Below are 14,440 nucleotides of genomic sequence, written 5' to 3' on the forward strand. Positions count from 1 at the left end.
AGTGAGCAAACACTGTACAACTTGACAACGTGAACTTGATTTCTGTGATAAGGGTCCCTCAAAACATAGACAATGGACATAAACAAACTTGAAGAAGTGAGGTTATCTCCACTGGCTGTTTTTATACAGAGCAGAAGCAAAAGAGGACCTAGAGATGATGATGCTGGCAAAGATACCAGGCAGGGTCACCCAGAGCCCTCTGAGAAGAATTGTGGCCTTCAGTGATTCCCAGAGAGGCATCAAGCTGACCTTCAGGGCACTGACCCAATGCAACGCTTGGTTCCTGAAAACCACGCAGTGAGACAACCTAAGACAACCACAGAAACCCAAACAAATGCAGACAGCACAACCTAACTTGAGCAGTCATTCAGAAAATTAATGTGATGCTTCATACTTCAGTAAGGAAGACCTTATCCTCCTCCATCTCCTCACTTTAAAATAAAAGTATTTTCAGGATTGGATCAGGCTACAAGTTTCAGGAAATTACTGCTCCAGCTGCAAGTAATCATCTTCCCAGCCCAGCCCAGTAACTACATGCACTCTTAAATCTCTGTTGCTCTGGCAAGTAAAGCAGGCTTTTGCAAAGCACTGAAAGGTACTTAAAATAGGAATGTGGTTTAAATGAACCAGTATTATTTGTACTAAAGTAAGACTGTAAGAGTGGACAATGCACACAATTGGTTATTAGGTTGCAGCTCAGAGATTCTTACATCACACCAACTTAATTGTTTCTGATTACCCGGCTAAATCTCAAGACCTGCTAAGGAAGCTAGTTCTCACCAGTTCAAGCTTTGAAATGGATTCTGCTCAGCTTGTGACAGAAGTGAGACTTCATGAGTAGAAATCCAATGAGTAAGAACTACTGAGAATCTTCACAACTCCCTTTTTCGTAATTTCCTCAACAGAATACTTTGACAAGTAATGAATAAAGGTAAGGTTTTGCTTTTTAAGCTTGCATGGAAAATGGATGTATTGAGCTAAAACTAGCAGCAGAGTCCTAGAATAACAGTAGCACATTAATCTGCTGAATCAAATTTGGACAAAATTTTATCAATACGACTTACACAACCAATATTCCCTTTAATACAGATATTTATTTTTTTATTCCTCAGCATGCAAATCAGCATCTTCTACATTTGAAGTCTCAGTAAGCCTTGATAACATCAAAAGATTTAATTGTTGAAAATAAACTTTCAAATACTAATGAAAGCAGGTATTTAAGGTGCTGAAAAAGAAAGTAGCAAATGCTGTCTTAAACAGAAGCGATTTCCTATCTTCTAACTTCATGGCTGTGCACTGGATGACCATTCATACCTTTTTGTCAGTTATTAACAGAGATATGCTCTTACTGCCCAGTTTAGTCCCACTGGTACCAAGGATGTAAAACAGCTGTTAGGACAGATTACTAATACTATATATAACTAATACTATATATAGATGCTGGATACCATCTGGGCCACAAATCTTTAAGGCAGAGATTTCAAATCTTCATTTTACTTTGTTCTGAAATCTCTGAGCATACGTACAACCCAACTTTCTTCAGTGATGTTATTCACATTAATGCAAAACAAATGCATACATATTTCTTGAACAAGTATCTAAATAAGAATTTGAAAAAAGTTTCCTTTTGATGGTGACATACAGATTAATAAAACGTAGAAAAGGACTTTTGAGGTTTCAGTTTGACATCTCAAGCTGGAGGTCAGTGTAGTACTGTCACTGATACCAGTTGTTCCTTAATGAGTATGAAGTCTGAGATAGCTCTATAACCCTAGCTGTGCTCTCCAGCTTCAACAGAGATAAGGAAGTCACTGGTGGCAGGTTTTATAGGTCCCTCGTCTTCACTGTCCAGTGATAACAACCCAGAATTTTCCCCAAGAACTAATGTAATACGTGGGAGGTGAAGGAAAGTCTTGGTTTTTTTTAATGTAAATCAATATTGCTAAGAATGAGGCAAGAGCTATCAACAGTGATTATTTTAATAAGACAGGAAGTAGATTTGCTAAAGGGTAGTTTTTCTATTTTCAATGTCTGCTAATGAAAAGCAAAGAAAATGAAAGCAGAGCGAGTCTAACAATGAGCCCATGCACGTGGCAAACCACAGAGTTGCTTTGCCATGGGAATGCTCACAACTGCTTGGTGTTTGCAATGCAAAGATGTCATGATGAGGATAAGTGGAAAATTCCAAAAGAAAAGAAGACTTGCCTTCCAGGGCATTACACCCTAGAGATTACTTCTTATTGGAAACTGTGTCTGTGCTTTTTGCTATTTTTATGAACTCAGGACCCCAGTGAATCATGTGAGATACACCCCTGTGATCCTGCTGCTGCTACTCCTACCATCAGCTGAAGACATCTGTGTGAGAGAGACAAGGAGTGCGTGAGAACAGCTTCTCTTACGCCAGCTGCCTGCGTTGTACTCCTGCTGCTGCTTCCACCAACACTAGCTCCCCATCCTCCCAGAGTTTGGGGAAGAAAGATTACATTTCCCATTTGCCAACACTGATGGAACATGGAGATGAGAACTCAGGGGTCACAGTCCTCTAATATTAGTATAGCAGAGGTTATTGATATTGTTCTTAGAAGGCCAGAGTTGAATTGTATAACCCAATTTGAAAATAGGGAAATGCAGCAGTACCCACATGAATAACTTGAAATGCTTTTTCTAACAATTTGAGAAATATCTTTGATAGAAGAGACATCATCAAAGAGCAGTTTCGTACCATGCTTTCTTCTGTTTTACAATCACAGTGCTTCAGCTGACGGACCTTTTAAGTTCAGGGTGATAACTGTACTCATGTTCATCCTCACTGACCACTGTGAGAGGCTTTGTAAGAAGGAAAGCATTTACTCACAGGTGCAGTCTGCAGATCTAGACCAACAGACTGTAATGTATATCTAGCTGAAGATTCTTTACTTACAGGAAGAAATATATACATGGATCTTATATACAGTAAGCGAATTCTCAGTTTAAATAAAATGCATTAAATCTTAAAAAGAAAAAAAAAAGAAAACCTTTTCAGGATGTAAAAATACCTTGATGCTTTGAGGCCTCTGACTTTTATTTAAGGATTCACAAATGTTTTCTTAATAGATATATTAACTTTTACCTAATGTGCTTCAAAAGCTGCACCTTTGTGTAATATGAATATGGTGAAAACAAAAACCCACACGTCTTTCACCTACACTGGTGAAATTCTGTCAAGTTTTTAGAGTTCCAATTCTGTTAAAAAGATGAATAGGCCCTACCATGCTTAAATTGTGACGGTAAGCATCTGAATGAGCCTGTCAGAAGAAACAAGTGACCGCCAGAAGTGCACTCAGTGGTAAACCAGTCTTCATTTCTAGAAATCAAGACCAATAAATATATGGTAATAATTTCACATTTCTTTATCTACACTACTACTCACCTCATCTGTACTTTAATACACTAGATATTACATTTCATTTAAGATCTAGTCCCTTTAAGTATGAATTTTAATAACGTTCTGGGGACATATTAATTAATCATTAATATACATTTTTGTTACACTGAATTAAAAGTTCTTAACATTTTTCCCTCATTTGTAGCCTTCTTCCTGCAGTTCAATTGAATACAAAAGATATGTATATGGCCAACATTTAAAACATTAATTTTAAAATAAATGGCTTTAAAATGGCATAGAACTTTTTCTTTCTCCCAAAGGAATATTTGTGTTTATGTTATAAAAAGGAAAATGCAACTCTCAAGGACAGGTTATTACTTTTAACCATAAATAAGCAAGTACTAAAGTGAAGAACAGTAATTAAAAATCAATGAAATTTGATTCCAGCAATAAGCTGCTGGAATTCACATGATGGTGATAAAAATCTAAGTACTTTTCCAGTCTAACCCACTTTTTAGACTTCTAACCCACTTCTTTTTAGACCCACTTGAACTCAGTGTATTATCAGTATATTACTTCGTGTATTACTGCCCTCAAACACATCTTAAAACATCAAATATTTACCATAGGCAATTCATGGTTGAGCAATAAAGGTAGCAAGTAGATCATATCTTAAGTTCTTGTCATTGAAACAGTAAGGCTTAGCTTTGCCTGGGAGAGGTAATGCACACTGTGATTTAGATATAAACAGAAGAACTGTTAATTGATGACAGATTCACTGAAGTTAAAATTTGCTACAGAGGAAAGAAGCAATGAACAATTTTTTTTCAACCTCAAGTCAAGAGTCGTTTCCTGAATTCTAGATATTCCTACCTTCAGCCCTTTGTGTAAATTCCCAGTGCAAGTAGTCAAAAGATCCCCATGCACTGGAACGATATGCTTGGCTCTTGAGCAAAAATAAGCTCCACTGGTGCAACAGCAGTAAATGTAAGGAGTGTTATCAGGGATGATAACACCGCTGAAACAGAATGTTTACTTGGCAGCAGTCAGCTTTGTGCAATGGGTTGCTTGCTGCGGAGTAAGTACTTCACCTGCTCCCTTCACCTGTCACAGTGAGAGGGGAGTTAAGTGCCTGTGTTTTGAAAACATTACTAAGGTTTATTCTGATAAAAGATTATGGCTTAGTTTAAGCTCTTCCTGCTTAAACAAGGTGGGTGCAAAGGAAAACGGGGACTGAAAAGAGGAGATCCAATGAGGGTATCTACCTGCAATGGAAACCAGAAAAGCCAGTTCTTAAACACTTTTAAAGTCTTCACAGTAAATATTTAGCAGTAAACAACCCAATTGTTTAGTGTTTATATCTTGAAAAAGGTTTATTTACTGTGTTTTGTTGGGAGTTTGATGTAAAATGATACACTATTATTTACATGAGGCCAAAAACTCCAATGAAGTCAACCTAAACAAAGCTTCGGAACTGCTTTTACACTTAAGCACTAGAGGTAATAACAACAAAAAATACTACTGCTAACCAACCTACAATCAGATAAAAGTACCCTTTGGTTGCAGAAAGACTGTTTTTAATTGCTTGTTTCATTTTCAAATATTCCAATATTCATCAGTGCTCTTAGCAGTGACTACAACAAAATCTAGCATAAATGAAATTTCTATGACAACAAATGCCACACCAGTGAAGAAGTTCAGGCCTTTCAAGTTATTCACATAGTTTTGTCATAGATAGCACACTAACACTTGCAGGAAGATTAAAATAGGATGACTTTTCTTATTATAACCACAGTTGTGCTCAACTCTGACATAAATTATTACAGGGCTAATAACAGTTCATAATACATGTGACATTTTCAGAACATTCAGATAAACTCTGAACTACGGTCCTCAGGCTGTGACCTAACCAACAGTCACATCCTTTCCACAGAAATGGGCTCACTGGGATCTTAATTCTTCAAACATCTTCAAACACGTGTTTCAGTTTTTCTCCCATTTGTGTGGCAATGTCTCTCTCTCACTTCGATGCCCTAATAATGTGATATTACATAAAAGGTTCCTCCTCTTTTGGGATATTTAGAGTGCCCTCCTTCCTCTTTACCCTTATTTAGAAAATCTGCAGTAACTTACTTCTTTCCTTTCTTATTCATACAGCAATGCCAAACATTACATAAAATAGCCAATATATTTAGAAGTCATTAGGATGTATTTAGTAGAAAAAAAAGTTTAAGAACTGTATAGAAGTTCACCTTCCTCTCTCAGTTCTAGTGACTTCTATTTGTAGTGCAACTGCAAACTCACTGGAGTGTACCATTCACAAGTGTCCTTTCTCATGGATGTTTTTGACACTGCACTGTGAAACAGTTGCTGTGGATTAAGACATTACTGCAACTACATTGAAATATTGATAGGTGGGAGTTAATTTGCCAAGCACTGAATTGCTCTCTGGAGTCTGCGTAGATGTTCAAGATCTACTTTGTCTCAATGTATAACCATTCCCTCAACTCTGTTTTGAGTACACACTTTTTAGGAACCTCATCTATTTGTGATTGAAACCAACAGAAGGACCAACAAACTAGCAGAATTTAGATCAGGCACTGCTTGGTACATCTGAAGCTCTGTACCTTTCAAAAAGCTTATAACAATAGTTACTCAAGTCGTGTCTAGTATGTGAGCTCTTTAAATGAAAGCACCAGTGAACCACGATAGTTAATATAGGGAACTTCAGGAGAACAATCACTGTTTGCCAGTGCAATAAAGTGTTTTTTTCCTTCTTTCTCCCTGCTGTCAACCCCCAGTTTCTTTGTATTGCAGAGCAGCTGCACAATTAGATTACTGATACTAAGGTTTGCCTCTGAAGTGATACGTTCCAAGGTAAACAGTCCTGGCTAAAGGATTTTCAGGTGCTAAGTCTGCATGTTGAGGAAGAAAAGAACTGATCTACTTCTATTTCAGAACAAGCTTCAGGACCAAGACAAATCAAACCACAGTTCGATGGAGCAGCATCTCAGATGACCTGTGAAAGGAGCTATCAACCTTCATCTTGTAATCATGTTCAAGATGCTAGGAATCAATTTGTAATTAAGCTGCAACAAAGCATCCACTTCCAAAACACCGATTTATTTTGGAATGGAAAAACTGCCATACAGGACTTGAGAAGTGCTAACTTTTGGTACAGTAATCAATTCTATGTTACAGTTAAGATGAACACAAAAAATTGAAATTCAAGAATCCATGTAACCATATTATGCAACCATAATTATAACTGAAGTGCCTTTTTCCTTAAGCATCTTGAAAAAATTTTTATGCTATATAAAACCTGAAAGCAGTTTACAACCAAAACACTGCTGCTATTTCCTTAGTGTTGAAACTCTAGTAATAAACAACATGTCAGTAAAGGGGAAAACTCAAAAGAAATGCAAAGCAAGTCCACACGATTAAGGAAAAAAAATAAAATGCAAGATCATGTCTTCCACAAAAAGGAACACAAATTCTCTGGTTTAAGGCACTTGCTCAAAATCTTGCTCAAGATTTGCAAAGATTGCAGTGAACTGCCTCCAACTAAATAAATACATTTTTTCAGGAGGTAGAAGAGCTGATCTGGGCATGCTGGGGTTTGTTTCTGTGCCACTGACACATAACAGACTTCACACAGTTATGTGAATTCTGATACTTGAGCTTATGTCAAATGTAAAAATTGCTCAGGGAAGCTGACTCTAATAATACTAATAAATACACCCAATTTGGTTGGGGAGCAGGGGAGAGCAGAAATCTTGTCTGAAAGTTGAGTATGTTAGCCCAAGATTTTTTTTTCTTGTATTTTTATAAACCAACACCAGAAATACAACTAGGTAGGGGATTTTTAAGACATACTGCAAACACTGAGTAACTTCAGCTCCTGACATATATTTGCACAGATGTTTAATCTTTGCAATACTTAACACTCACTGATGCCATACCCATCACTTCATGATTATTAGAAAAAATAAACCACGGAGCAAAGGCAGCACATTGAATCAGACGTGCAGCCCAAGAGGCCAAAACACAATCAGAAGGTGAAAAACAGAGGATAAAAGGCAGAATACATTCAGACTTCTGCACAGGTTTAACATAAACAGGGTTCCCAGTGTAAAAATGGTTACTCTAAGCTTGTTTACTGGGATTACAAAGGTTTTTAACAATGTCAGCAAAATCAGGTTTGAGACTCTTGCAGTCTTCACTTGACACAAGTTTTTACTGATTAACTACATATATGTTTAAAAGCAAAACAGATCTAGATATTTGAAGACTTGAACTATTTGTTTGGACTGATTCACTTAAAATTACCTTGAGGCAATGAGAAGAAAGTCATATTTCTAAAGCTGAACAAGGACTGAACCAATCTCAGCTTGAAATCACATGCTGTACTACTACACTTTTATTCCAGATTAGCTCAGAACACTGAGAAAAGAAGGCTGCAGAAGATGAAAGAATGGTCTGGGAAACAGTGTTAAGACAGTAAATCACCACAGCATGCCCCTGTTCCCCTCTGACCAGTTATAATTTCCCCTAACATCTTAAAAACACTACTGTCAGATGGAAATTTTTGTGGGAATATAAACCCCTGATTCAATAAAGCACTTGGGAATGCATTAACACCAAAATACACAGATGAAATCAGACACTGAATAGAATAGATTTATCTGGAATATCTACAATATTCTTACTTTTATTTCATGTTTTCCATAATCCAATTAGATGGCAAGTAAGTATTCTCATAGGGGACAGCCATGGTCTCTCCCCTGAAGAGAAACAATTTTATTTTTTTAAATAATTATATTCTGAAAAATACATATCGTTTATAAATGTTGTTCAGGGCCTGTCTGAAAATCATGGCATCTAATGGTCCTGACATATGTAGCTTGGCATGCCCAATAGGTCAGAAGACCTAAATTCTGGAATGTTCAGAATCAGGTTATTATTTGTGCTTTTCTGTTTGGATGACAAGGAAGAAAAAATATACTGAGGTTAAAAATACAAAATAATTAAATTATTATAATTATTCTAAAACATTCTATTTTATTTTCATGAATGTGGCTAAGTATTACTCAGGAAAATACTGAGAAAAATTGATCTTGTGTAATTTCAATATCATACCATTTCCAAACTGATTTTGCTTCTGTGGCACTGTACAACAACAGCTATCAATCCTAACTACACAGCTACAATTCTTGTGAAAGCTATTTTTGCCTGTTAAACTAGTTTGCTGAGGTTTGGTTTTATTTTTCTTATTTTTATTGTTTTAATTCTGAAATCTAATGAAGCAATGCTTGTTAGTGATAGTCAAACTGCAAAAACTCTCTGGAACTTATCATGTAAGACCTAAAATGTCTGTGCTTACTTCATATTTGTAACACTTCTAAAATACCTGAAGACACTTGAAATATTGAAGAGGTATACATTTCAAGTTTGACTTTCTTACCTGTCATACCCAGCCAAACTGACTCTTTTACCAGGGGGACAAAAGGTGTAGAATCCAAAGTAGATTCTATGGCATAACTGGATGCTTTACAGCAAAGCTGTCAGGAGCTGGCAGATGCCATGAATTCCAGCAGTATGTGATGCCTATGGTCACCCATGCATCTGCTACTGTTTTAGTGCTTTATGACATACTTTTCACCTCTAAAAGCATTTACAGAACTCAAATTTCATCTGCCAATTTCCGGGCATATTTGCCTTTTAAACAAGTTTTTCCAACCAGTCTTTGGCTGCAACTTTTGGAAAGATGTGATTCAAAACCTTCTACCACCAAAACAAATGTCTTATACAATCCCATACTCGAAGAAATCCTACAAGAAATGTATTATTTCTGTTTGTAACTCACTGTGGCCCCTCCTGTTTGAACAGTATTCTAGATGTGTTACAGGTGAAAGATGATCTATTGTTGCACTTGAGAAGAACCAGGGCTGTCACAATATAAGAAACAATGCTGCAAGCTGGACTGCTGGTGCCTCTTTTCCTCTACAATGGCTGCAAATTTAGACTGATGGCTCTCTGGGCTTCCTGCCAGAACAGCACACCAGATTCAAATAGAAAGAAGGGAAATAGGCAACCTGGGGCCCAAAACTTAATTCTGACCTTATGTATAAGCTCTACAGGAGGCCTGGGCAAAGCGTGCAGAAGGAAACCAGATTTAAATAATAGAATTTATAAAAGTTCTTGTCTATCATGTTCACATTTTAGTATTTTGAAACCACTGATCTTGAAAAATGACCAAATCTCCACCTGTAAGAACTGAGTAGTTACTTTTAGTGAATAGCATAACGTGCATTTGAGTGCTGTGTTCACAGGACAGTTTCTTTCAGCATGAGGTAAACTGTATTTTTTCAAGACTTTAACACATTTTATTCAAACTGTCCCTTCATCCTTTCCTATTTCATGAATTTGTAGGCTTATGGATCTCATTAACTATGAAACATTGCTAGCACATCAGAAAGCAGATTTGGAAGTGAAGGTTGCAATGATCTCTTCACCATATGAGAAAAGTGGGCTCTATTTACATTTTCTCTCATGTTAATGGTAGGATTTTTCAAATATATTCACTAATGGATTCTCATGCAGGAATCGAGCAAAATTCTTTTGATCAAATTAATGTTCTTTACAGAATCAATTAGAAGGAGTAAACATTAACACTAGATTATTGTTTAAAATGTAAAGACAAATCCAAGATGGCAAATAAGCAAGCATTTTCATAAGGAATTGTAGACGCTGCCCAAGGTAAACACAACTTCTTCAAAACCTTTGTTGAAAGTTCTTCCCAAAGATCACATTTAGCTTTTCAGATAAGAAAAAGTATGTCAAGTGGATTAAGCAGTACTCTTTCATTTTCCTCCTGTAAAACTGTGCACTTGAATCTTCTACTGATTTTAAACATAAATATCTAGAAAATCAAGTTAATAAATATTTCACTTTTGAAAGTACCTGCAAATGGCAACAAGTAACCCAATCCCAACAAGACACTGCCTGCTTCTGGACAGTGCACTATACAGCATAATACCAGCTTCATGTGTCATTTACTTTCATGCCAGTTTATCTCCCATAAGGTTTGTGGGCAAACGGCAAAATTCTATGAACAACTTTAAATTAGCAGAATGACTGATGGAAAGTATTATGCATCAATTAATACTACATGTTTGGATGCCAAATAAGTATCCTAAACTACAACATCAATGAAAGAATGAACAAAGACATCCAATTCCAAGAGAACAAACTTCCAAGCACTTTAGAAATTCACATCTGTAGGGGCACCTCTATTTGTTTCAGTACTTCTAAGGAAAAAAATAAAATGAAGCGATGTTGCAGGACAAGATTCACCATTAAAATTTTCCATCATCCAGACATCCAGAAGCCAAGTTAGGCAGAAACCTGAGACTCATTCCTTCACCCTAGGAACCCAACCACTAGAGACCTTGTTATTTTTTTTCCCACATGATTAACAAATATAAATATTTACATGAACTGTAGCACTAAATGCCTACGTGTTTACCACCACATTCAGTTCTCATATCTGAAAAAAAATTAAAGCTGAATTTCCCCTCCCATGCATTTATCCCTGAGTTTCTGTGAACATTTTCTGTTACTCAGTTATTCCAGTCAGTACCTGCAGACTTGCCAGTTCAGCACCTGTCTTTCCTCTGAGGCAGAGAACGAGTGCCACAAATGCGTTTAGGTCTTCCAGAGAGAGACTACTGACCTAAAACAGATGAAAAGGTAACACATTATTTGCAGGCTCTGAAGAAAAACTTTCTGCAAATTGGCTCCTCTTTTTTCTCAGATACATCAGACTTAAATCAATGACCTCATGGTGTTATCTCAACCAAGAATTCACTGTCTAGGAAAAGATGTTAAAATGGAATAAAATACTTAGTTTCAACATTTGAATGAAGTGTGCAGCTAGCTATACCTGTGTGTAGCACATGCACAGTTTTCACATACTAAACAAAATGGCCACTCTTCACATATTCCCTTCTCCTATTCCTTTGGAGTTACTTAATAACAGGAATTTTCTGCATACTCACTATGAGAAACATAGCAAAAAAAGATAAATTGCTCTATAATAAAAACTACCTTAAGTGAGCCAGATTTCACAACCATTAGGATTTATTAAACTGCTACATGGTTATCTGTTGAAAACTGAAAAAAAAAAACCCAAAAACAATAACAACAAAAACCCAACAAATCTAAACTATTTCAATCTCCTATTTTAAGCTAAATTTCAGGATTAAAAAACAACACAACTGGATTTTTAAAAATTTTTTATTACATATTGATGTGAGAACAACTCAAAATTGTAAGAAAACTAAATCTAAAAAGCTCAAGTAAGAAAACAAGAAGGAAAATTTCTGAATTCATACAATAGTACTTCCACTCAAATATTTCTATAAAAAAAGGAATATAAGGGATATTTACTGTTGTGAAAAAGCATTTGGGAATTCTCTGGATGCACATGGTCACCTCAGGAAAAAGACAAAGCCTCTGTTCCAGCCAGAGTGACTCCCTGACTGTACTGTCTAATTCTGATCATCTACTTCATCTGTATGGACAATGTAAATTATACATGTGCAAAAAGACAACATGTCTGTTTACAGTTGTTGAGACTACAAAGGGGGCTCAAAATGAGATCCGCAAAGCACTGAAACTCATTATCAATTGGAAACTGGGGGAAAGTTTCTCTTGCAAAAGTGGGGAAATGTGTAATGTGGGATTACAGTACAGCTAAAAGGCTGTAAGGCCCACAACTCTGCATTGCCCATCTTTTAATGGCATGATTTTCAGGGAACGTTGTGCATATCCGTTTTCAATTTGCTTACAAGTTTCTATTAATACTAACATAAATTACAAATTCACAGGAAGAATTGAACAAGAAAAATAACAAAAAATACTGATGTAAATCAACAGGAAAAAGAAACGCTAAGAAACTGTCTGTGATTACTTCATTCATTTATTTGCTTAAGAAGAGCAACCCTCAAGATATGAATTATTCAACCATTACTGAGAATTGTTTTGTTGGTTTTTTTTTAATCAGATCTTACTGCTTACCTCATTATAAAATCCTTTCCTCTGTATGAAGTTATTAAAACTTGCAGAAAGCATGAGAATGGAAGGGATATCAAGGAAGCTTTGAGCTTCCAAATGTTCCTTAGGATTCCTTAACTCCACCTGGCTACTAAGATTTAATGATGGCCATACTTTATCCAGTATTTCAGCTTAGGTGTCACCTTTGTGTAGGTGGCAACAAACCAACAAAACAAATTTTATACACTGCAGCAACAGAAAAAGTTATTTTCATCTACAGAGCAATTCTTGCACAATTCTATCCTAACAAAAAGAAATGAAGGATTTCTTGCAAATTCAACAGGAAAAAAAAAAAAGCCCCCAAAAGAGCTCTTTAATAGAAATGCAAGACTCAAGTGTGAAGACAAGAATTAGACCACTGTTAGACAAACATTGTTTTCTCAGCTATAAAAACAAACGGAAGCACTACTCCCAACTCAAAGTGTGGTTGCTGACACTTACTCTTGTTCTCCCTTTCCAACACACCAAGAAAACAAATGGACAACATCAGAACACTAAACAACTAAGCAATGAAACACATTTTAATCCACATCAGATCACTGGTCTGGTTCACAGGGTAGATTGTAGCTGCGAAACTCAGAGGGCAGAAGATTATTGGGAAAATGGGACGTATGTTGAGAAACTGGCACTGCCACGAAAAACATTCCATCAACTGGCACGATCTCTTTGCTGTTCTTGAAAATAAGATCCACAAAACTGTTTTCCTCTGTTTTTATCATTATTTACTGGGTAATAAGTTCTGAAGACCATATTCCTAAATGGGATTTCTTTCATTTTATTAATATTTTGTGTTCAAGACTCAGTAAATCCTCTCTTCTGTAGGTGTTCTATCCTATTACTTAACTTTTTAATCTCACTAAAGAAAACATTCTCAAATAATCATGCTATGGAAGGATATAGCATGAAAAATAAATGAAACAGTGAAAACATATCATATCCAAACATGAAAAAAAACCTTAAACTACGTGTTTAAAGTTAAGTACACAATACTTATCTTGCTTCATTGAAATGGTAAGGCATGAAATGTGGTTTCATGACTTTGATCTTCAAAAAATCTTTCCATTAATATTCTGCTATACAAAGATTAAAGAAAAAAGGAGCTATATGGATCTCCCCTCGATGCGTCATCTAAGACTGAGCAAACATATATGAAGAAGAAAAAATACAATAGAAAACATAGAGAGAATCTGTTTTCACTTATCACAAACCAGTATAAGTCTGTCATTAAGACAAAACAAGCCTAAAAGAGCAAAACAAGGGATAAAATGCAATTCAGTGTTAGTAGAAGTGCAACAGAGCTCACTAGATTAGATAAAGGCATTATAATTTTCTCAGAGAGAAAAATATACGTGTGAGATCACATTTGAAAGGTGGCAAGTATATACAACACATTATATACAAAAGAAATATAATTAATGAAGTAATATTGCATTCAAACTTGCGTTCCTTTTTATAACAAATAAGCTAGTCTGGAGGTATTTGGAATTCTAACAGAACTACTAACTAGTGATCACCTATTACTTGGAATTTAATGATAAAAGCCATATCCTTAATTCTGACTTGACATGGAGTAGTAATCAGCTGGTGTGAAAAAGTAGTGACAGCCAACTAAATACTTATACTGTCTGTTTGCATAGCCTGAATAGTCACCTGAGGGGATGTCTTCTTTTGATGACACTGTGGAAACACTAAGAAAAACTTTAACTTTCAAACAAGTCCCCAAAAGGGTGGAAAACTCCTCCGTTTACACCCTCTCTGTTAAACTGCCCAAGGGGCTTTGTCATGGACACGTGAGAGTTATGATGAACTACTAAAAATATGTTTCTTAAACACGATGATGCACATTAAATGGGGTAATTAAAATGCTGCAGTGCATTATTATTGTATGTGATCAACTATGCCTCCAGTAATGATTATGAGAAAAACTGTCTGCAGGCTAGCAAGAAAGTGTACTAGTCA

General features: G+C 36.0%; 1 protein-coding gene across 1 annotated transcript in view; it reads right to left on the reverse strand.

Moving 5' to 3' along the window:
- FAM120B (family with sequence similarity 120 member B) overlaps positions 1-14,440 on the reverse strand; it is a 46,746-nt gene that overhangs the window by 13,369 nt on the left and 18,937 nt on the right. Inside the window, exon 6 of the mRNA XM_065730676.1 lies at positions 11,007-11,099. Within this exon, the coding sequence (XP_065586748.1) occupies positions 11,007-11,099 (93 nt within the window). The remainder of the gene's footprint in view (positions 1-11,006; positions 11,100-14,440) is intronic.

This window comes from Cyrtonyx montezumae, unplaced genomic scaffold, assembly GCF_038088225.1.
Source record: "Cyrtonyx montezumae isolate F1298 unplaced genomic scaffold, pur_monq_1.0 scaffold_0, whole genome shotgun sequence".
In the NCBI taxonomy this organism is placed as follows: Eukaryota; Metazoa; Chordata; class Aves; order Galliformes; family Odontophoridae; genus Cyrtonyx; species Cyrtonyx montezumae.